Here is a 22,223-nt window from a genome sequence, read left to right as displayed (position 1 = left end):
GCCTCTGGATGAGGCGGCGGTGGTTCGGGAATTCCTAACGCTTGCTGAACTTCTTCACGAACAATTTCGTTTATTGAGTCCACTTGAGGCTGTGGCGGGGGTAAAAGCTTGCGCAGTTCCTCCCGCACGATCGCTCGAATCGTTTCACGCAAGTCGTCAGAGCAGAGTGGTTGAACGTCTGCGTTCGCTGGCGTCGAGCAGTGATTGAATTGTCGAGTGCGCATCTCCAGCGTCTTTTCAATCGTCGTCGCTTCGGAGATGAATTCCTGGACAGTATTTGGTGGGTTCTGCATCAGACCCGCGAACAGCTCCTGCTTTACTCCTCGCATGAGGAAGCGGACTTTCTTGTCTTCCGGCATTTCGGGGTCGGCGTGGTGGAAGAGTCTGGTCATCTCTTCTGTGAAGAGCTCCACGTTTTCGTCTGGTAGCTGCGAACGGGTTTCAAGCAGCGCTTCGGCCCTCTCCTTGCGGATGACGCTCGTGAATGTAGCAAGGAACCTGGTGCGAAATGTGTTTCACGTTGTCAGGGTTTGCTCTTGGTTCTCGAACCAGGTGCGAGCGGCGTCTTGCAAGGCGAAGTACACATGTCGAAGCTTGTTTTCGCTGGTCCAGGCATTGGAAACGGCGACTCGGTCGTAAGTTTCAAGCCAGCTTTCCGGGTCTTCAAGTGCTGAACCGCAGAAGGTCGCCGGCTCCTTGGGTTGCCGGAACAGGATAGGCGCAGACGGCGCGGGGGCTGTCATCGTCGCTGCGGTCGAGGTCTTAGTCCGCCGGGTCTTTTCAGGTAAAGGCTCGTACTCTGGCCGTAGACCTTGTTGTCTTCGGCTTGCTTGCTGCTCAGGGTTGCCGTCGATGTCTTCCTCGCGACTTAGGCTGGGTTCACGGCTTGACGGGGGCGTCCGGTACATGAAAGAAGCAGCACCTCCACCAGATGTCACGTGGTCGTGACGTCGACGAAGACCGTAGGCGAGGTGTCCAAGATGAAACTCTTTATTTGGCCGAACTTGTGGCCGAGAAACGGAAAGTTAATTTACAGCAGTACGCGCGGTATGCGCTGATAGCGGCGAACAGAGCGTCGACCGTCGATCAGCTGACAAGCGGTGAAGCCGGTCGGCATTTATACATGCGCCGTCGAATATTCCAGCGTTATCGTCAAAATGGGAAGATGCTATTACGAGCTCCGGACTCGAAGCACAACTATGGGCAGTCCAACGGCCCCGCGACGCAGCAGAGAGACTTGGTCTTTCTGTTCCGACGTGGGAGCGGCCCGCAACGTGCTAGGGCACGTTCCGAGGGACCGAAATAAAGTTTATTCATCCATCCATCCATCCATCGCTGGTTGTCGCGCAAGGTCTAAAATAAGCTTGAGTGTTTGCATCTTGCACGCAATGTTAACAAGACGATCTACAATAATCGCGAAGCTTCTCAAACAATGAGGCACGGTTCGCGCTGAGCGTTGCTGACGGTCTTTGTGGGCGAAAACCGAATACAGGGAAAGTGATAATAAGAAACGCACGTGGCAGTATACAAAATCATTCAAAACAAAAAAATTCAGAATTTACATTTCGGAGTTACACGATCCAGGAATAGTATAAAAAATAATAAAATCTCTATACAATGCTGCTAAGGACATACATAAAAAAAACCTGAAACGGGGTACTGCTTCATTGCTTGTGCCATGCGGTGAAGCATCTCCTGGTTTCAGTGAGACACACTCGTGGACTTTCTGCACAAAATGTAAGTTTTTTTTAAAAAAGCCCGCTGGTGTTCCATTATAGATGTCTGGGATGTTAAGATTGCCTGTGTAAATAAGAAGTCCAGTGAACTTCACCAGTTCTTCTGGCGTCACCTCTTTCTATAAGCTGCCTCTCACCGCATAGGTTGGCATAGGTTGGCATTTCGAGATATGCCACCAAGCATATTTATTTGTATTCTTGCAGATTGTGTTGGTCACCTCCACCGTAAAAAAAGGAACGAAACCGCGCGTGGTTGTAAAATGTGTCGCAGCGCTCCATAGTGCAGGGCCGAGACTTGTTCCGGGCGGCCTTCTTGGTGTGAACAGAAGCATGCAGCCAGTGCCAGCACTTCATGCCCGAGCGACGTGTGGACCTTGCACATAACTAGAGTAGCTCTCAGATTCTGCGGAAAGGTCGGCAGCTACGCATGTGTTGAAAACCAGGAAGTGGAGCTGAAGTAGAGAATGTCTTGTTTATTGACGCTGAGTAGAAAAACTAAAAAAAAATGGAATGTGGGCGTGCGCTCGGGTCCACGCTCACTTGTTACTTCTTTGTCTTCGCTGTTCTTCCGAAAGAATATTTAACAGCTCCCGAACGAACACTTTGCTCGGGTTTGCTTCCTTCAAGTCGATTGTCGCATCTTTTCCAGCACATTCCTGGCGGTACAACATCTGTACCGGTCTCCGCAACGTGGTGCCTGTAGAAGTGTGCACGGTGCATCAACACACTTTACCGTCGCTGTCCGTAAATACTTGTGCGACTCTTCCACCTTCCGCAGTTGTCTTGTCGAGTCCTTTAATTTGATGTCTCCAATCCTCATTGATTCTTTGCCTCTATTCTTATTGACGTAAATGGAGCGAAGCTCTTGGAAGTGCTCTCGTCGCCACCGGCTACCGAGATCGCTTAGAACTCGTTCACTGTGTTTCCACCTTCGCTGAAGTATTTCGCGTGACGACTCCGTCTCTTGGGATGCTTTGCTCGGTGCTTGGCACGAGGTGCTTATCAACTAGTTATTTTCTTTCTGAAGCTCTGGATCTCGACGTATCTTTTTCTGCAGAGACTCCAACCTCTCGAAAGTTGTACCCCGGTTGTCTTTAACCTTGGAACAATCGCTGGGGTGTCCAGGCAGTCGAACTTGGTAATGTCCAGTGGTTTTAAGAGATGGTTCAACGGAGTCGTATTTGTCACTTTCCGAAAGTCTATCTTCGTTGGCCAGTCCTAGATGTTCTACTTCCCAAACACGCCTCAGTTGCTTAAAAATGTTGGTTTTCGTTAGGCATATATTGAAGTTCCTTACTGTTCCTGGCTTGTTGAACTTAGGTAGACTTCTGGTACCTCCGTGAAGTGTCCATCCCATCATACTTATTATTGCAGTCAAGGAGTCATCCAGTCACCGAATTTTTCCGCTGACAACCTGCCAGTAATAGTCTGGTCCTATAAGTACGCATATTCCAGGCTCAGGCGAGACGTGCAGTACGGTGGCGTCAGCCAAACGCAAGTCCTTGTCGTTGATCTTATCAAGTACACCTGTCTTTTCCAATGCTGACAAGTCGTTGCATATTTCAGGAACTTCTATGGCTTCTATTTCAAGTGAGTTTGAGTCGTACTGACTATGCAGTGTGAGTCGTACTCTCCGATAATATTTGCGAGGAGTGGAAGTGCTTCCAAATCCCGAGATGGCGAGCGTCTCTTCGGCTAACACAGTGGCTTTCAGCTTCCTAGACAAGTCTTCCGTAACGAAGCTGCGTTCGCTGCCCCCATCAATCGACATTCTTACGAGGTGTTTCCTTCCAGTGCCCTGAGCCCAAACTTTAGTGGTCTGAAGAACTGTGCTTTTTATCGAGTCTGTTGACGAGCTGGAAACAGTTGTCTGCGTTTCTGTATTCTTCTGTTTCCATGATGGGTTCGCACATCGTTGTGATGTGTTGTTCCTTGCATTTCGCGCAGCTCAATCTCTTCCAGCTCCTGCATTCTTTTGCCCTGTGAAATTGTCTAGCGCATCGGAAGCAGCACCGTAACTTGCGCAGTTTCTCCTTTTTCTCGTCTAAGGGGAGCTCAGCTGGGCAGGCACCCACCGAGTTACCTTTGTTGCCGCATAGTATGCAACTCTCTGGAACTAGCTTTACTGTTAACGTAGATGCAGAACCTTGTGTATGTTCAGCAGATTGTCGTTTTGTGGTTAGGACTCGTTCTCTTTGGTCAACAGTCATCAGTAAAGCCTGTTCCCGGCTTCTTACTTCAAGGCTCAAGAAGTCTAGAAGAGTAGACAATTCATGTTTGGCTACTAGTACCGCTTGTGTTTGTCGGAGACAAGGTGCGCTGAGTATAACGGAGCACCATTTCTTGCGGAAGATTCTGTATTATAACCGTCTTTAGTAGTATTCCATATTCTTTGTCTTCGACACCAAGGTTATGAAGGGATCTCATGCGGGTTTGGACCTCTTCATACAACCTTTGAAGCCCTTCTAATTCTTCACCCGAACGGACTTTACGTAGGTTTAGAAGGCGGCGCATGTGGTCGTTAACAATCAGCGACTTATGGCCGAATCTTTCTTTGAGAAGATGTGTAGCTGTGCTATAACTTTCGTTAGTTGTGGCCAGGCCGCTGATGACACCTTCCGCTTTACCCGACAGGTAGCTCCGGAGGTATTTTAATTTGTCCACGTCTGCGAGATGGCGGTTCTGATGAATAGTGGACTCAAACTGATCCCAAAACTCAGGCCATTGAATTGGGTCACCATGAAACTTCGGTAGATCGAGCTTAGGCAGCTTAATCTGCGTACGTGCCTGATGAGAATCATCGTGAGATGCGTTCGTAGCTACAGCTTGAGGAGAGGATAAAATGCGTTCAGCGTGGGACATTGCAAGGACGATAGAATCTTGATATTGCCCAACGCTGTTAATCTCATCCTCAAGGTTATCGTCCGTGACATGCTCTTCTGTTTGGTTGTCAAGGTCCGTGAGCATCGTTTCCTTTATCTTCAATAGATTAAGATGATCGGTTAGCTCACCAGTTGGCGTTGGTGCCATCCGCATAAGAGTCGTCATGTCGTTGATGATCCTGGTGACCGAAGCTCGAACGGTAGCACGTTTCCGTCGTAGCCTTTCCATGTCGTCACGCCGGGAATCGAAGGGCTCGTGATGATGTAGATCGTTCTTCGTTTTTCTCCCAGCATCGTCGCGTTGATCGCGTCGATTGGCCGTCCTCTTCACGTAGCTCGCTTCATCGTCAGGGGTCTTCAACTGTTCTTATCCTGGTCACGGCACCGTACTGTTGAAAACCAGGAAGCGGAGCCGAAGTAGAGAACGTCTTGTTTATTGACGTTGAGTAGAAAAGCTAAAAAAAATGGAATGCGGGCGTGCACTCGGGTCCACGCTCACTTGTCACTTCTTCGTCTTCGCTGCTTTTCCGAAAGAATATTTGACAGCACGCGCGGCGGAGGAGACCACTTGAGGCTGTAAACGAAACTAACCCCTGGACGACTGTGGTTATCCCAGGCCGATGCAAAACATCGTCGCCATTGGAGCTTGAAGCTGAGGTGCTGTCATCCTCGGGCTCAAAGCTCGTTTCCTTGTCACTCAATTCAGGTGCTGCTGCAAGATAGTCACTCCCATGGCGTGACGACAACGCCATGGGAGTGACTAGCGACACCGGATGTGGCACCCTGTCAGTTTTAACAAAAGAAGCGAAACCGAAACTGCTGGAAACTGGCTGAAAAACCCACCTCTACATGTTGTACCGTTGTTCTCAATATGACTTGCAACATGGGAGCACGTGGCCTCACGAGCGTTAAGATCACCCAAGGCTTCCACTGTTCCTTATTTCTACAACCAAACGCTGCTCCCTAACTTGGGGATGATACCAAATAAGAAAATGTCATTTAGTTGTGGAAATAGAGGCAAGTTGAAGCCATGCGCAATCTTTGAATTTGTGAGGCCACGCGATCCAGTGTTGCAAATCACATTGAGCGAGACTGTACATGCGGCGGAAATAAGTTTGGTTAGAATAAAGCTTCCCTCACTCTAGACCGCAGCTCTCTAGTGAATAGCTGGTGTAAATTTCGGGCAATTAGTACCGCTCAACACAGTCAGATTGCGAAGCTGACACCATAATGTGATATTTGACTTGCAAGGGCTCATTTGATTACAGAACTTTAATGTTACTGAGGCATAACCACGATCGTCACGCATTTCTCTCAAGTGCGTCAGCCATGCCCACTTTCCCAACAACATGCACACATTGGTTTGCGCAAAGGTCTGTCAAAAATCACTATGTTGCCAAAGTGAGAAAATTCAACTGTTTCTGAAAGTGCTGTGGCTGGACTAACCACCAGGAGGTGCTAGGTACACAATTAACAAATCCAGCATTCTAAAATCAGCGATTCAAAGCATCGATCACTGGTGATCGATTTCAATAGGCGTGGTAATGAAACACTTAAGATGCGATCAAGCTTTCGCCTCTGCCACCAGCTAGCGGACTTACAAGCCTGGATGGCTTTTCCTAGGTGGTTGCCATGGCTGTTCTGCCGACCGCGAACTGAAACTTTGTTTCACACGTGCTGCCCTTTGTTTGGCTCACGAGTGCGATACCTTCTACGCCCGATCTCCATGTTGTCATTCACAAACTTTCCGCGACGGCATGCCAAGTTGCAACCCGCACGCTAGGCCTAATGAGCACTAGCTGCCTTGTCGGTAGTGGCCGCGGTTGATCGAAGTTCCGGTTTGTTGTCGAGTCAGCAAAACGTTTTACACTTGTTGCATTTGGAAGGGGCGCCTTCCAAATGCAATGACGTGCACGTGCAGCGCGCAAGTGATGATTCGTGGTCGTCACTGTTTTCGACATTGCGCACGCGCCCAGAAAATCAAAGCTAGCACAATTTCACTTGCTGTCTGATGTATAGATGATTTTCTCGTGGGCGCCGCCATGTTGCTTAGCAGGCGGCACTGTCTCTAATCTGGCAACCCACTGGCTTGGACAAATGTGCAATAACTCGCCTTTGCATGGCCACATGCACTTTGAGGCGTTTTGCGCATACCGGCATGTTCACTTTGAGCCATTTCCACACAACAGAAAGTTTCCACACAACAGAAAGTTTCCACACACCAGAAAGGAGAAAAACGCGAGTTGCCAGACCACTCCTCCTCGTCCTGTGAACACGGTCTATAGTTTCTGTGCATTGTGGTACCACTGTGAAGTCTGCATAAACAAGGATCTCTGATAAGTTAGTCAACAACTTTCTGCTACGGCACCTCTTTTTTTGCTGTGTTCGTTATGCCGGCACCACTGGTCGGCGGACATAACCGTTCAGTATTTGTAAATTTAAGCGCATGCAGATTTACACTAGAGTCGCATGCCTCGATTGCCAGAATCGCGCAGCTACCTGTTCGTCATGTTTTGCACAGCCTTTGAAAAATGTTATTTTAGTTATATTGGATACCACTTATAACGTGGATATTCACAACTGCAGCTACCTTTTTAAGTGGCTTGTGCTGTAATCTTCATTAATTATTCTGACAGGCCCAAGTAAAGTTATGCTCCGATACAACTCTTAGCTTAAACCAGAACCACTGATTGCTTAGAAGACCTTCTTCTGATAATTCAGAATGCACTGTTTTCTTCAGTTCACAGGCTCCTTATCAGAGCATTGTGTAAGGGGGCATTACAGGGTTAAATATGACATATGGTGTCCAGTACAAAAGGAGCCCTCTCAGAAAAATGGGGGCCTGGCCTGCTACTTTTCGTTCTTTTTTTTTCTCTTACATTGCACGATGCTCCCTCCTAACTGTTTCTTGCCACAGCTGAGCAGTGCAACATTTCAGGTGCTACTGACAACAATGATGGTCAGATCCAGGCAATCAAGTGTGGCAACACGAAATGACTATAAAAGTCTACCACGTTGCCATATCAGAAGCGGCCGACAAGCGCACGATTGCGAGAGCATCAGTTATTGGAAAATGGCGCTTATAAATACGCATGTGACTGGCACACCTTTGGAGGCTGCATTTCTGTACACTTGCCGGTGCTGGTTTTTTAGCGTGTGATGCCACCCAAGTCTGTAACTCATAGCCAGTTTCGCCTAAAAAAGAAATATATGCTATACATGGTTGAAAGTGCGCTGTGACGTGATGTATTCGAATGACAGTGGAAGCACAAGCCATTCAGAGGGAAAAAATAAGCACGAAGCATGTGTGATGCCGTAAAACATGCATTCTTAAGGACACTGGGTAGGGTAAAATAAAAAAAACAAATCTCATTTTGGTTCTTTGCTTGTTTGGAATGATAAGGCCTTCGTTAACAATATCTAGTGCCCCACACATTTTTGCGCGTCTTGATTGAGCCAAAAGGGCCAGGTTTTCGAGACCAACTGACGAGCAGCCAAGCCCCCTTTTCTCAGACTGTGCACAGCCTGAGCTTTCTGCCTCAATTTAATTTTTCAAAGGTCGAAACTGGTAGTTTCTCTGAGCTTAGCAGGCTTTTAAAAAGTAATCCAATTACTTAAATGCACATGGTGCAGTTTACTGAAGACATGTGGCATTTACTGAGTCCACTTGCCTTGTTTGTGTGAGATGCGCATGAAGACTCAGTTCTGTGCATTTATTTTGAGTTTAGTTGCGCTTTTGTTGATTGTGTTGTGGCGGCAAAGTATATTTTTGTGTTGACAAATCAAGGAAACTGTTTAGTAAAGCACAGCATAATTGAAAATGGACTCACTTCGGCTACTAACAGAAACGAGACCGGGAGTACTCAAGTGAGCATTGTCAGCAAGTAAGCTTTGTCCTCATTCCGTGTCGCCGCAAGGACAAAACGTTACCAGTAGTGACAATGGCTGCACTTTTATTGATGTGGAGCTTCTACAAACCGGGATTACGAGTAACTGCGTCTGCACAGAATGCGTAGGAACCATGGCACTTGTAGAGAACACAATGGATTGTGTTCCTTGGAATGGAAACCCTCAGAACTGCCATCTTTGAAACAGTTCCAACTTTCAAAAAGGCCTACATGGCCCAAGTAAACGTTCTCAAGGCTGTTTGGCATATGACTGAGACGCCACACTTTGATATGGTTGGGTGAGATGTGAGATCGACCGCCATCGGTAGTATTTGGCCAATAGAGAGACAGAAGATATGACAAAACAAGCCAGCGAAAAGCTCATTCGTGTGATTACTGTATGGCAGGTTGCTATTAATTAAATTGTTCAGTACATCTTCTTTTTGAACAAAACATGAAGTGAGCTTGTTTTTCCTCATTAACTCTCAATATCTCAAAGTCAGTTTTATTGTTACATTTGCCCCGTAATCAAAATAACTTGAATAAATGGAAGGAAGATTTCTTACGAGAATAAACCAAGCATCAATTCAAAGCTACTGAACTGGAATGATGTACGAATGCAGAATAGCTATCGTTTGTTTGGCAGTTTTATTTAAAAAATAATGACAAAAATCCACTTGCCTTGCTAAAAAAAATGCGAAATTGACAACGCTTGAAATACAATTTTAATTGTAGTTCCATTGCAAGAAGAGACGCCGATGAATAAAATGAAACAAACCTGAACACTTTACATATGGTTGTTTCAGAAAAAATGGGTCTTAAAGAAGCCTTAAACATGGAAAGTATAGGGCCTACCCGGCGATTAAAGGCCAACTCCGGCGATTTTTTGGCCATGTCAAAGTAATGGTGCTTTTATGTTCCTGAGACGCTCCTGTCACGGGCCCGATAGCAGAAATACTTGGCAAATTGGAGAATAATTTTAAATAAGCAAAAAAGCGCAACACCGAAACCCAACCGAGCATACTGTCTTCGCATGACGTATAATTTGGTAAAAACCGGAAATCATGCAAGGCATGCCGGTCCCACCAGCGCGTAGTATGAAAGCTGCGAAAGCGGCGAAGAGCAGATGCTCAGGGGAAAGGTGACTCCCTTGGAAATATATCTTGTGTGTGACTGACCGTGCTACCTGTGCAAGCTCCTCGGAGCTGTCGGAAAATGACAGCTGCGATTCCGACGCATTTGGAGGCCAACTAAAATCACCATTCCTCTTCGATGAAGTGGAACACACCTGTTTAATTCTTTGCTTGTCTGGTTGCACATTCCACTGCCACATGGCGCCACCTGTCCAGGCGGCTCAAGTTTGTGTGGCCGCGATCGGGTAAAGTGCTATCGCTGAGTAGTTTGCAGACTAACTAATGCTTCTTAATATTGCTGTGGGAAGAGTGCATAAATTTGGCAATAGCGTGTTCAGCATCGCGTTGGCAGGGCCGAAGGAATTTAATATAAGGCAAGTACGCGCCACCTTTCGCACCAACGTTTCTAGATTAGGCTACGTTGTTTCGCACGATGCGCAGCTCACCGTATACCGATAGGCCCGGTGCACCCTGTATATGTTATGGAAAGTGTTTCCGTACGGTAATGTTCACGCATGTGCATTCTTTAGCCGGTATGGCATTACCACACTTTCCGTGTGGTAAACCGGCATTGCTAGCTAAAACACTCTAATATAAAGATGCAGGGTGATCGTTAGGTGCGAGTGTTTCGCGACTGCCAACGGGGAATCGCGTGCAGCCCACAATACAACACCACTTGCCACAAGGAACTGAAATTCACATGCCCAGCCAATGAAGCGCTGGCCAAACACACGCGATTGTTGCTTGCAGATAGCAGACGCTCTAGTGGGCCCTCGGTTCCGTCACATCGGCTTTGCCAAAAATGATGTCATGCGCACAATGTTGCCAATCATCCTGGGAAGCGAGGTGGGAAGAGTCGGGGCAATCAGTAAAATTCATTTGTAATGAATCTGCGTATCTCTCCAGCTTGTAATTTGGCATAAATAATGGGAACGTGAAAAGGAACATACCGAGCGAATTTTATTGAGATCCATTGACCTTGAAAAATCGCCGGAGTTGGCCTTAAATAGCATTGATCATAGTTGTGTGAGAATACAGATAAATCTAAATAAGGTATGACGCTTTTACCGTGCAACAGATTTCCTATCTTGCCTTTTTTGTGTGTTGCAGTGTAGGTAGAGAATGAAAATCTGGATTGTTAAATCGGGGTTAAGGTTCGACTGTTAGAGGGACCGTTTTGCAAGCGCTTAGGCTACAGCATCATCAAATCATTCGCACCATAAATTAAGCAACGCTCCTTGTGTCAAGGTACCCTCCTTGATAGCATTGTCTTTCCTTCTTAACTCGCCAAAGGTGCAGCCGTCACTGGCGGTGCACTTGACAGGTTGAGATGCGCTACCCTCCCCACGGTCTTCGCAATCAACATCGGCGGCGCGCCGTCAGCCAACGCATACGAAGCGGATGGTGGAGTGGTTGAGATGTGCTTCGCCAGGTCTTGCAAGACTACCAGCCGTTCCTATTTTATTCTCTTGTACGCTGACACTCTGCAAACACCAAGTATGTTTACGAACAACAAGTAGTATTTGAGAACATCACCAATAAGCTCAAACTCGGGCAGTGTGGTCGTGTCTTCAGGGGTGAAGTTACAGCCACAGACGTGTGGATCCTGGCATTAGTCAGATAGCGAGAGCCGGACGCTCACTGCAGCGACTGGCTGAAGCGACTTCGCTCGCCAGTCACCTTACGTGCCTTAGACGATGTTGCAGCTTTACAAGTCACCGATTGCTAGATTTGCAACACACAATGCAGATAGAGCAATTCATGGTGTCGGAGGAAAAAAAACCTCTAGATAAACACTGTCGCACAGCTCACGTCAACACAGGGCACTTTGAAACACAGGCAGACAATGCTCGCTGTCCACTGCAGATTCAGTGATCTAGACTGGGCATAACTGATCAGATAGGTTGCTTGCGCTAGGGTGCAATCTTGTGGACGTTCTGCAATAGAACGTTCTATTGCGTTGCATGGGATTGTTCGAGGCGTGTCTGACAGTCATATGTGAGAACAGTTACCGGAAATGGCAGTGGTGTGAATCATTTTGTCGTCTGCTAGGCAAAGAATGGGGACAAAATGGAAGGAGACACGGCTCCGTCCGATAGAACGGATATACAATGGTCTCCAGACGACTTGAATTGGATGGAAACGTGAGCGCTCGGGCAAGAGAATCGAATTAGCCTGCCTGCTTTGTGCCTGGCTTAAACCAGTCCCCCACCGATAGTTTTCGAAAATGGCAATCAGCCCCCCCTTCCCCCCAACAAACGTCTCGTGAGATCATGACACTACCTAGCACCCAATCAAGGCATTAACACAAATAAATTGATAAAGATATTGTGCTCTTCAATTTCGAGCTTTGAAAAACAATGCCTCAAAAATATTGATATTTAGTTATATTACTATATTCCTTCATGTGTTGAAAAACAGATCTGAATTCCCTCAGCTCGCTGGCTGATTGCTCCCTCTCGTTCTCTCATGTCGTGACGTTGCGTTCCGTTGTTACAGAACGTGTACAAGATTGCGCCCCTAGTGCTACATATCATGGAACAATGCTACGTGGAATAGAAGTGGGAAGTTGAAAACTCATTCGGCTATGCAACTGTGATCTGTAGCAATTTGCATGTTTAATAAAGTCTTGCATTAATTTGTACAGTTTATGCAGAGAGCTTAAATTGGCCTGCTCATGATCCTTAGGATTTTTACCAGCTCAATGCACTTTCACAAGATTGCCAAACCATTTCAGGGTCCCTTGAAAACTAGCAATAGTGGAAAAGAATGCAGGCACTTTGATAATAAAGGTAACCGTGCACATGTAGTTACTCCGACCTGGTGGAACGAGTCTCACAAGTTCAGCCACTGTGCAGTGCATTTATTGAACATGTTGATTTGCTAACGAGGTCCCTTGGTGCCTCTGCAGTATGCCACGCTAGCTATGCATACAACCACTCCCTTTTTTGTTTGTTAGCATTGATTGCTATTTCAATGCTGTTTTTGTTAATCATGGCAGCAGTGTTCCATTGCTCCTTGTCAAGGCCAGTTCGTGAAAATTTTAGGGCATGGCATTGTACAGCAGCTTTGTGATGCTGCTATCTGCTACAGAGAACAGGACCTAAAAAGAGATGGTACAGCAAAACCTCGTCACAAGAGACACTCAGGAAAGCTGGGAAACGTGTCTCTTGTAACCAGAAATTCTAAAAACACTGAGGAGTCTGACTTAGGCCCAATGTGGCAAAGATTCATGGCAAGCTAACAGGGCCAATTTTGCGTCCACCAGCATCCGCACGGCGCTGTTGGGCTGCCGACTATTTGAGCAGAGCTGTTTTGTAGAAACATGGCAATGGCTCTAAAGCCTGACTAAACTACCGGAAACAAAGCTACCCCTGCTGCAGATGCTGCAACTCAATGGTACCGTGTTGCAGAGTTGGCATGTGACCTAGTGTACTCGTAAGTTGTGGTGCCCCTCACAGAGTCCAACTGCCTCACTGCTATTCCCTCAAGCCCCTTTAGCAACAAGAGCCAGACAGCGTGCCATCATTGTTTTTGCAGGTTGACCACATCTGTGTGGAAGGTGCCACAGCCTTGGGCATTGCCTCTCAGGAAGGCCACGAAGCGGTCGTGCGTGCCTTGCTTGAGCATGGGGCTGATCCTTCCCACGCCGACCAGTGTGGCCGATCTCCGCTGCGCGTTGCGACCAAGGCAGGGCACCTCAATGTTGTCCGACTGCTTGAAGAAAGTTTGGGCCGCTCAGCGCGGCCCTGGGGTCTGTCAGCACGTCGTCACTCGCCTCTGCAGCGTCCACTGCACCGTGTGCTGCCCCTCTCTTCTGCCCAGAGTCTCCTGAATCTACCAGCGACAAACGCCGCTCTCTTGCATCCACCCGCTCAGACTCCAAATCGTCTAGCAACCGGACTGACTCGACGGCTCGCTCCCAACGCAATGTTACTGCTGTCGCAGAGCCTGGAGCAGCCAGCCTCAGCTTCACCCAGCAAATCCAGCAGTGCACACGTTCGCGGCACCGTGCAAGCCGGCTCCTTTCTCCCCTCAACAGTGAGGGTCGCGCGCCGTCCAGTCCTCAGAGCTGCAACTGGCTGCCAGCGGCAGTTGTGCCTCCGCGCCCACTGCCAGATCTTCCTGCCGCGGATGCACGGCCAAGGCGCAATGGCATTGTTACCAATCCCAACTGCAAAGGAAACAAGCGTTGCGTGTCCGATCAACTGCACAGCAAGGTAGTCAACTACAGGGAGGGAGTGAAGGGGCTTTCAGTGAAGAAAGAGACACCCCTGTAACTCGCAAAATGCATTATTATTCTGCACGGCAGTGCAGTAGGCGCAGAGGTGGTATGCAGTGTGTCTTGTCAGGATTAAGGGTCAACAGCCTGTTCTCTGTGGCACATGTAGTGTACGAATCGCTGCAGGGCTCTGCTGCAACAGCTTTGGGTGTAGCCCACCATAGTTCTTTCCCATGGAAATGTGCGCTCGGTGCCTTTATTTCAAGTTTGTTTGCGCCGGTGCTTCTTTGAGGGCCCCAGAACACTCTTGCTTTATGATCTGTCATGAAGTTGCACTTTGTTGCTTTGCCAAGGTTTCCTGAACAGGTTGGATATCACCTTGCCCTTTGAGCTTGCGCTGTAATCTTAATATATAGTGAGCGGTTGTTCCTCCGCATGAGCAGGCGTGGATCGTTGAACGTCTCCTCAGAGACCTCATCACCCAGGCCTTTCTTGAAGGAGTGCATACATACTTTTTATTGTTCCTTTCTTTTTGCAACTCTTTGAAGCCTGGAGGACCGTAAGTAGTTTGCTGGTGGTGCAAATGCGGGAGCACACACTGCACGTTGATGTGACCCTCACTCCACTGGACCAGCTTCTGCATCTTGAAAAAGCTATTTAAGGGACTCTGCACTTTGGGGCTTCAAATTATCTTGTCCTTGGTTTGAGGTCTTGTTGGACCATCGTTTAACGTTGGAAATATTGTGCCAGCACTACTGCATCCCAATTCAGTCAGAGCACATAGAAATTGCTTCAATGCTTATTCAAAGTGAATAATGACGGAAAGAGCTATGATATGTAATCATTGCATATGGCCCCTTTGCAAATATATTTCACATGCTGGGTGCTCTTCTCGTTTACAACGCCTTCATTTGCACTCAACTATCTCTTAAGCAGGGTTGCACACTATTTTGTTGCTGTATAGATTTTCCATGAAGGGTGTTTTACTTAGTGCACCATTATTTTGTGAACTGAAGCAGGTTCTTGTGGCTGGGAAAGCCATTCTCATGCAGCCACCAAGTGGGAGCAATGCTTTAACCCTTTCACTGCCAATCCCGAGTGTACTCGTTTTGCCTCTTTAAATCACTCCCTGCCTCTCGCGAGACAACTCTTGGTAAAGAAAATAAAGTGGGCGTCTATGGAGGGAACACATAAGCAAGTACAAAATTTTTTTACATGCTTGCACACCTGCGTCGACTCGTGTCTCAGCAGCACAGCCATGGCGTGTGCGCATTATTTGACAGAAGAAATTCAGGAGCTCTTGATCAGACTCTGAATAAAATGGATAATTAGTTAGCAGCTCTAAATTGATCGCTAATTAGTTCATTATTTGTAATTTTCTTGTAATCCTTAATTTGCTTGTAATGAGTGCTACTTTTTATTTGACGAGATAATCTGCAATAAAAATGTTTACATATCCTGAAGAACATCCTACTGCATTGCGCCCGGCAGTGAGAGGGTTAAGAATTGCATGTAGGTGGTATCTTTCTGTGCTTGCCGTGTTTCATGAAATTGGAAGACCAGGTATTATATAACTAGCAGTTAGAATTAATATGGCAATTTTTTCATGCAAGATTCTATATCGTTAAAAACAGCCTCATGAACAAATTATTTATGTGCATATTTTCATCAAATCAAATTATGAGCTCTGAGAACATTAAAGGATGCTGGCAGGGATCATGCAATGTTTGTAAATTGAGATTCGTGAACAGCAATATTGACAAACATACGTCAAACAACTTTTTTCAGTCTTAACCACAAATGGGTAGCTTGACTGAACAATGCAAGACCTAGTCACAATGCTGTAATGGGAATTTGGGTTGTACACTTGGGCAAGCACTTTCTCCCATGTTGGCTCAAGGCAAGGCACGTTTGATAAATGACTCACGGACAGTATTAAGTACCTTAGACGCCCTGAATTTATCACCCTATGCACGCAAGTCATTGGACAAGCACTGCAAAGTACATTGTGTGTTGAGCCAATCTGCTCTGTGCATGGCAGAATAATCGTTGCGTGATGCGTCTAGTCAGCTCTCCTACATGGTCATTGAAGCAGCAGTGGAAAGATGTCTCCAGGCAGTTGTACAGAACCAAGCAATAGTTTGGACCAAATAGAGATTGGGCAATACAAGTTTCTGTTGCCAGAGGTATTGCAAGTTACACCGAGCTGCGAGTTTTATTTTTGCAGACGGCCCACGTTGCCCCGTGTTGATGCGACAATCGTGGGACTCCACCAGTGAATCGAGTCTGCTGGAAAAATGGCTTTTAGACTTTGAGGTTGCAGTAATCGCCTAGTAATAGCCTGAAGAACAGCCTGAAGTGTCCCAATAGGAGTAAAGGTAAGACTATGTTTGTGGGAACGCAGAAAGATGGTGGATTGCACTCCAGCTGGGTATCACATTGTTATGAGCAAATGCTTGCTCTCGTAGCTTTGTGCTTTCATTGTTGAATGGGTGCATGTGAAAAGCTTTCATGTAGCCCAGGTTTTAAAACATTGCTTGTGCAGCGGACTTAGTTTTGAGAAATAAAAATGCTTGTAAGAAAGTTACTTGAGCAAGTTTTTTTTGTGCCGCAGGTCAACGCTGAAGACATTAGAAACAGTGTACCCTTTTAGAAAAATTTATGCAGATGCAATGAGATTTGATAGCATGCTTTTATCAATGAAAAAGAATGAGAATGTTTTATTGAAGTTCAGCAAAACATACACTGCTTGAATTTTGAAGTCTTGAAGCCCGGTCATTCAGTGCCCATACCTGTGCAAGGAAACAAAGCCATGCCATTAAATGATTGCCTCCTTCCCACCAATGAATTTACTAAACTTTGGTGGACACCCATACAAGCTGAAAGACGAGGTTTCTGAAAAGGATTCATGCACTGGCAATGTTAACAGTAGCTGCTACTAATCATTTTTACTAAATTAATAATTGGATAACATTATTTTTGCAGTTATCATGCACACAAAATTGTTGGGGCTTTACGTCCCAAAGCCACTATACGATTGTGAGGGACCGTAGTGAAGGGCTCCGGAGATTTCAACAACCTGGGGTTCTTTGACGTGCACCTACATACGAACAACAACAGTTTGGCCTCCACTGAAATGCGGCCACTGCAGCTGGGATTCGATCCCACGACCTTCGGGTCGGCAGTCAAGCACCGTAACCAGTAGACAACCGCAGCGAGTCTGTGCACACAAAATGGCCACTTATAAATCACCTCCGTTTCATACATCGGGTGCAACACTGTGGAAGGCTAGCGAGACTTCTTGCAGCACCAAGAAATAGTTCAATGACATTACTACCCATAATGCCACTTTTTCCATTTTTAGGCAGAGAAATGTAGGTACTTTGTGCTTTAGAAATACACAAACCCTGTTATACGGTCATCATAACGTTCACAGGCAGCGCTGCCACATGGAATAGCGGCCTGGAAACCTGACCACCGCTGAACATTGAAAAACTCTAGCGGGCTAGTTGCCCACGATTCTGGCCACCTTTGATTGTTCTCAACACATTCTTCTAATTTGGGTCCTTTATTTCTGGTCACAGTATGGTGTGCTAAGTTAAGTTGCATGCTGTGCAGTGGAGTAAAAAAAAAAAAGTTGTGGGGCTTTATGTGCCAAAGGCCTGATGATATTATGAAGCATTCCGTAGTGGGAACAGCACATTAATTCTGTAGGATTGCACTTAAATCTAGTCTGTTACAACCTAAGAACAAATATAAGCTCTACATAGAGCAAAAAATAATTGCAATATATACACTCTATCCAATCACCCTTATATTTTCGAAATGTCGAGTACGTAAGAGATGCATTTCGACATACAGATAAAACGTTTGCGTTAATGGTTTTAGACAGAAAACTTGAGTGTCCCAACAAATCTTATCAAACATTGACATCAGCACTTTGCCAAAAACAATGTTTTAGGCAGAAATGATTAACGTTTATTTTCAGATTTGCCTAGTGCGGTGCACTTACGTTTACAGGGAGAGTACTTCGAACAAAAGCCAGCTTCTTGCAGGGGTGAGGAGGCAGTCTGGAGCCTCTTAGGTTGCAACCAACTATGGCCCACGAATTGAAACGCGACATCAAAACTTTTAGTAGTTTATTTGAGCAAGGTCGACCACTGCCAAAAGTTTTGATATCTCATCTGGATCCATGACCACTGTATAATGACCGGTATGCGATCAAGATAACTATGTCATATTGCTATAAATCTGGCTGCTAAAGGTAATGTTGGTTCTGATGTAGGTGTCAAAATTATGCCCATATTGCATGAACTGTAGAAGCAAAAGTATGAGCATTATATCATTTCAATGTGTGAGCACTGCACAAGAGTGCTTTTGCATTTTGCCCCCACTGAAATGCAGCCACTGTGGCTGGGAACCAGCCTTGCTTAGTGGTGCAACCCTACAGCTGCTAAGCCACCACAACTGATGTACCAATTAGACAGGGGTCAGAAGAACGTGCACATAATGGAATTAACTGCATGTGCTCTCCTTCAACCTCTAGTGAGGAAACATGAGTAACTCAAGCTAATGTCACTAAGCAAACAATTCTCCACATTTTATTAATTTATTCACCATAGCGTACACACTTCTTGCTGCTCTCAGCAACTGACTCTGTTCATGCGCAAGTCAGAATGCACAAGTTTAGCCACTATAATGCACTTAACCAATTTATCTGACAAGTGCCCTTATTTAGCTTTTTTTTTTTTCACGGCTTCCAAGATTTCCTTTTCTCCAATATAACTCTCAAGCATTTTCAACCAACTGACACAATAACTAACTGGCATGCGAAGGATGGAGACAAGAGAACAAGAAATGTACTGGACAAGTGCTAACTTCAGTGTTTAGGAACATACATGAATGTATACTATTTCAATCGCATAGACCTCACACAGGCAAAGAAGCTTTGAAATGCAAAATTACACAAAATTCAAGAAAACGTGATGCCACAGATAGAGGTTTCGCACAGTTCATGCGTGTGATCTTGCAAAATGCTACTTTTCAATGGACACATTTAGGAAAGGAGACTTGCACACACAGAGTCTCTGAAAGCTTCTGTTATTCATGATGACACAGGGGCTACAGAGAGCCTGCTCTCTGTGAGTGCATCTCCAGTAATATCAAGCACTGCAGCAAAACAAGGAATGCAATAAATGAAGGCCCCAACACTGCACTGCGATCTATGCAGCTATACAACCGAGCATTGGCAAGGATAAGCTCAGCCAAAGCAATCTTACTGCATTGGCGATGTAGGCTCATTCAAGGTGTCGATACGGTTAATAGCAACTGGCCTTCAGAGGACTTGCAGGAGTTGTGGGTATAAATTGTGGGTATAAATTGTATTGGTACTGCAGTGGCAATGATTACGCCTGAACACGCACGCAATTAGCCCCATCCTGTAAACAACATCACTGCAAGCGTTTCCATGGTGGTTAAAAATTACTAGAACGCTGACAGCCGGTGCTTTACACACACACAATGAAAGAAAGAAGAAAAAAAAGGCCTTACTTCTGGAATTCCCATTCCCTGTTGTCAAGCGGACAAACTTGGCGCGTCTTCAGCCACCGGGAGATGCAGTGGAAGTGGAAAGCGTGCTGAAATGGAAATGACAGATGTCCACCTTCGTAAAATTATCGCGTTGTGACCACAGAAGAACTGCTTACATTGCATACACCCCAGGCTACGGTGCATTCCTCGCTGGTTGCTGAAGCCTGATTAGCCTGGCATTCGATACCTGGTAAGAATCGGCAGACGCGTGAGCGGAAGCAACATGTGCGGGCAGCTTTGACACTTACACAGATCCATGATGTGGTTCCTGCAGATTGCGCAGTTGTCCACGACGATGTCTGCGAATAAGAAGCGCTTGTATGAAGCAACCTGCCATTTACCGACACGGTCAAAAGCTTACCCCAGGCCCATAGCGCAACTGCGTTCCACTGAAAAAGAAGAAGAATAGAATTTTAGGAAGACTTTAAAAGTAAAACAAGCTAAGCAAGGAAATGCCGACTCACTTTCTTGACTTCAAAGCGTTTTTTGTCTCCCCTAGCAGAGCTAGTGGAACTTGGCTGTTCAGACTGGTCCACGTCCAAATCGTCGTCCACTTCCATGGCCATCTTTCAGACTAGCAAAACCAATGTAGGATAACGTACGACTGGAAACAAAGGTACAGCTGCACGAAATGGTCCAGAGGTGCCCAGCGCAGAATGGCCGGAACACGACGGAAGCTGCTGCAGCTCGAGCAGCTAGGGCCTAGAATAGATCGTGCGGCGGCAGAATGAGAGGTGGTCAGAGGTGGTCAAACCAGAGAACACCCATAGTCAAACGAACGCCGCAAGCGCGTCGCCGATTCTCTCGAGTTTCTCGCAACAGTCGCCAGGTGACGGAACAAGTTTATGCTTTTAATGGCTTTTATTCGACCGGCGGCGGCGTGAGGGTCGAGTCTAAAGTCCCTCTATCACAGGCCAGAGGCATTGCACAGGCATAGAGTTAATATACTGCATAGATTTTCATACAATAGAGTGACCTAGAATAGGGGGAGTGTCAAAGCGCCGGCTCCCGCGTTACCCGCGTGCGTGGGGCCTTTTGCCGTGAACTCCCGCGCCGCGCCGCTGCTGCGCCGGACCAAGCGAGTGACATGTCCATAGAGCCAATGGGGACGAATTTGGACGCGATGGTAGCGCCGTCTGGATTCTAACGGTAGTTGCAAAAACAATGAAAAATGTTATTTTGCTCTCAACAGAAAAAGCTTTTATTTTTTTTCACATGCAATTTAGTTTTAAGAACTACGAATATTGTTTGTAGATTTTATAGCTGTTTATAAAATGAAATATGTTTGAAACGCACAAGGGCACTTTGATATGGCGGCTGGCGTTCCGCATAGCAGACGATGCCGTCGTCGTCTGCTTCTGCGTCGCCGCTGCCCCACGCTCGCTCCGGCAGCCCCCTTTCCACCCTACCTGAATTTTTCTCGTTTCCGTAATGTACACTGTAGTCAATTACTCATTAGGTATTCACAAGTATCTTGTATACTTACTTTAGTAGGGCAGTGCTGCCGCATACAGGCCGAGCGAAATGACAACGCTGATCACACAAACTTGCAGCAATAAATTATTTTATTGCGACTGTATCGATGGTTACACAAAATGAAGGACACGTAAGTAGCGTTTTAGCATGTATACCAGCGAATAACATGCATGCATAAGCGTTTATATGTAAAGAAGGTACGTACTACGCATAGCCCCACCACAGATGTCCGGAGCACAGAAGCTGTCCAGCGTTGGATGATAAATAGATCCAACTGCACGAAGCCTTCGCTGGTATAAGAAAGGTATACCGCTAAAGTCCCTGCACTTCTGCTGCTTAAGATGTCGCACCACTTCGTTCACAGTATTCAGCAAACTCTCTGTAACTGATACACACCGTGAACTGATATGAACATATCCGCGTCGCTTTCACGGCCACCAGCGGCGTGTCTTCTGTTTTCTGGTTTGCGCTGCCACAAAAGTGCGTCACTTTCAAATCTTTTTAGCCTTCGCGCTAATCACGCTTCTGACAGCATAAAATTAAATGAGAAACGGTTTTTTGTGCATATTGACCTGAAGTCTTACAAATAAAATCGGCGAAAAAAAGGCTTAGATGGCGTTTCGATTACCGCTGCCGGCGGTGCGCTGTCGTCGTTTCGATGGGGGCGACACCTGAAGGCCCGGACGCGAAGCTTGCATCATGCCACCGGCTTGGCCGGACTGCGAAGGGTTCTGATCCAAAGAATAGGGGGAGTGTCCAAAGCGCCGCGCGAATACATGGGAGGAGCGAGGGCCTTTTGCGGTGAACTTCCGCGCCGCGGCGCTGCCGTGCCGGACCCGTGGGCTTTCTCCGCGGCGCAAGCCGCGTCAAAGCGGCGAGCGTCTGCTACGCGCCTGATATTTTTGGGCGCTATTATCTAAAATTGCGGAAAATGGGGCAATATTTAATACTGCGTCACTGCAACATAATACTGCAGCGACTCATCACACAGAGAACGCGTGTTTGTTTGTGTGTTGTGAAACAGGGATTTTGTATATATCCTTTCAGCTGGTGTGTCACCGCATTGGTCCACACTTCCGTGGCTGTTTGAGGAACGCATCCTGCGCGCACTTCATCGTGAGAAAAGGCGCTTAACTTACTTTCGTGTGGAATCACGAACGTAAACTTGCTGCCGGAAAGAATAAACTGGAGATAACCAGGACAACGTAGCACATAAGCACGTAGTAACTAGCTCATGCATGCTAACGCGTTTGCACCTTTCATATCCTATCTTTTATTTCGTGCATTCGATTTGTTTT

General features: G+C 46.5%; 2 protein-coding genes across 2 annotated transcripts in view; one reads left to right on the top strand and one right to left on the bottom strand.

The window, feature by feature from the left end:
- The window catches only part of LOC119382412 (ankyrin repeat domain-containing protein 50-like), a 191,069-nt gene extending 174,627 nt beyond the window's left edge, over window positions 1-16,442 (top strand). The window contains 2 exon segments of the mRNA XM_037650105.2: window positions 13,179-13,362; window positions 13,365-16,442. Coding sequence (XP_037506033.1) covers window positions 13,179-13,362; window positions 13,365-13,918 — 738 coding nt within the window. The 3' untranslated portion in view covers window positions 13,919-16,442.
- Window positions 16,443-16,562: 120 nt separating this feature from the next.
- Window positions 16,563-20,217, bottom strand: LOC119382413 (RING-box protein 1A). Its single transcript, XM_037650107.2, has 6 exons — window positions 19,914-20,217; window positions 19,811-19,838; window positions 19,698-19,748; window positions 19,566-19,636; window positions 19,411-19,496; window positions 16,563-16,652 (listed from the first exon to the last, which is right to left on the bottom strand). Exons 1-6 carry the CDS (start codon window positions 20,013-20,015, stop codon window positions 16,640-16,642), a joined length of 351 nt encoding a protein of 116 aa, XP_037506035.1. The 5' UTR covers window positions 20,016-20,217; the 3' UTR covers window positions 16,563-16,639.
- Between the last annotated feature and the right edge of the window lie 2,006 nt (window positions 20,218-22,223).

The sequence above is a fragment of the Rhipicephalus sanguineus genome, chromosome 2 (genome assembly GCF_013339695.2).
Source record: "Rhipicephalus sanguineus isolate Rsan-2018 chromosome 2, BIME_Rsan_1.4, whole genome shotgun sequence".
Lineage (NCBI taxonomy): Eukaryota > Metazoa > Arthropoda > Arachnida > Ixodida > Ixodidae > Rhipicephalus > Rhipicephalus sanguineus.
This window is presented reverse-complemented; position numbering and strand designations above follow the sequence as displayed.

Excerpts from the sequence above, each read along its gene's own strand:
- LOC119382413 (XM_037650107.2), bottom strand. The coding sequence starts at position 20,015 with ATGGCCATGGAAGTGGACGACGATTTGGACGTGGACCAGTCTGAACAG. Across the intron at positions 19,839-19,913 it reads AACGCTTTGAAGTCAAGAAA|TGGAACGCAGTTGCGCTATG; the intron begins GTGAGTCGGCAT and ends CTTCTTTTTCAG. Across the intron at positions 19,497-19,565 it reads TAGCCTGGGGTGTATGCAAT|CACGCTTTCCACTTCCACTG; the intron begins GTAAGCAGTTCT and ends TTTCCATTTCAG.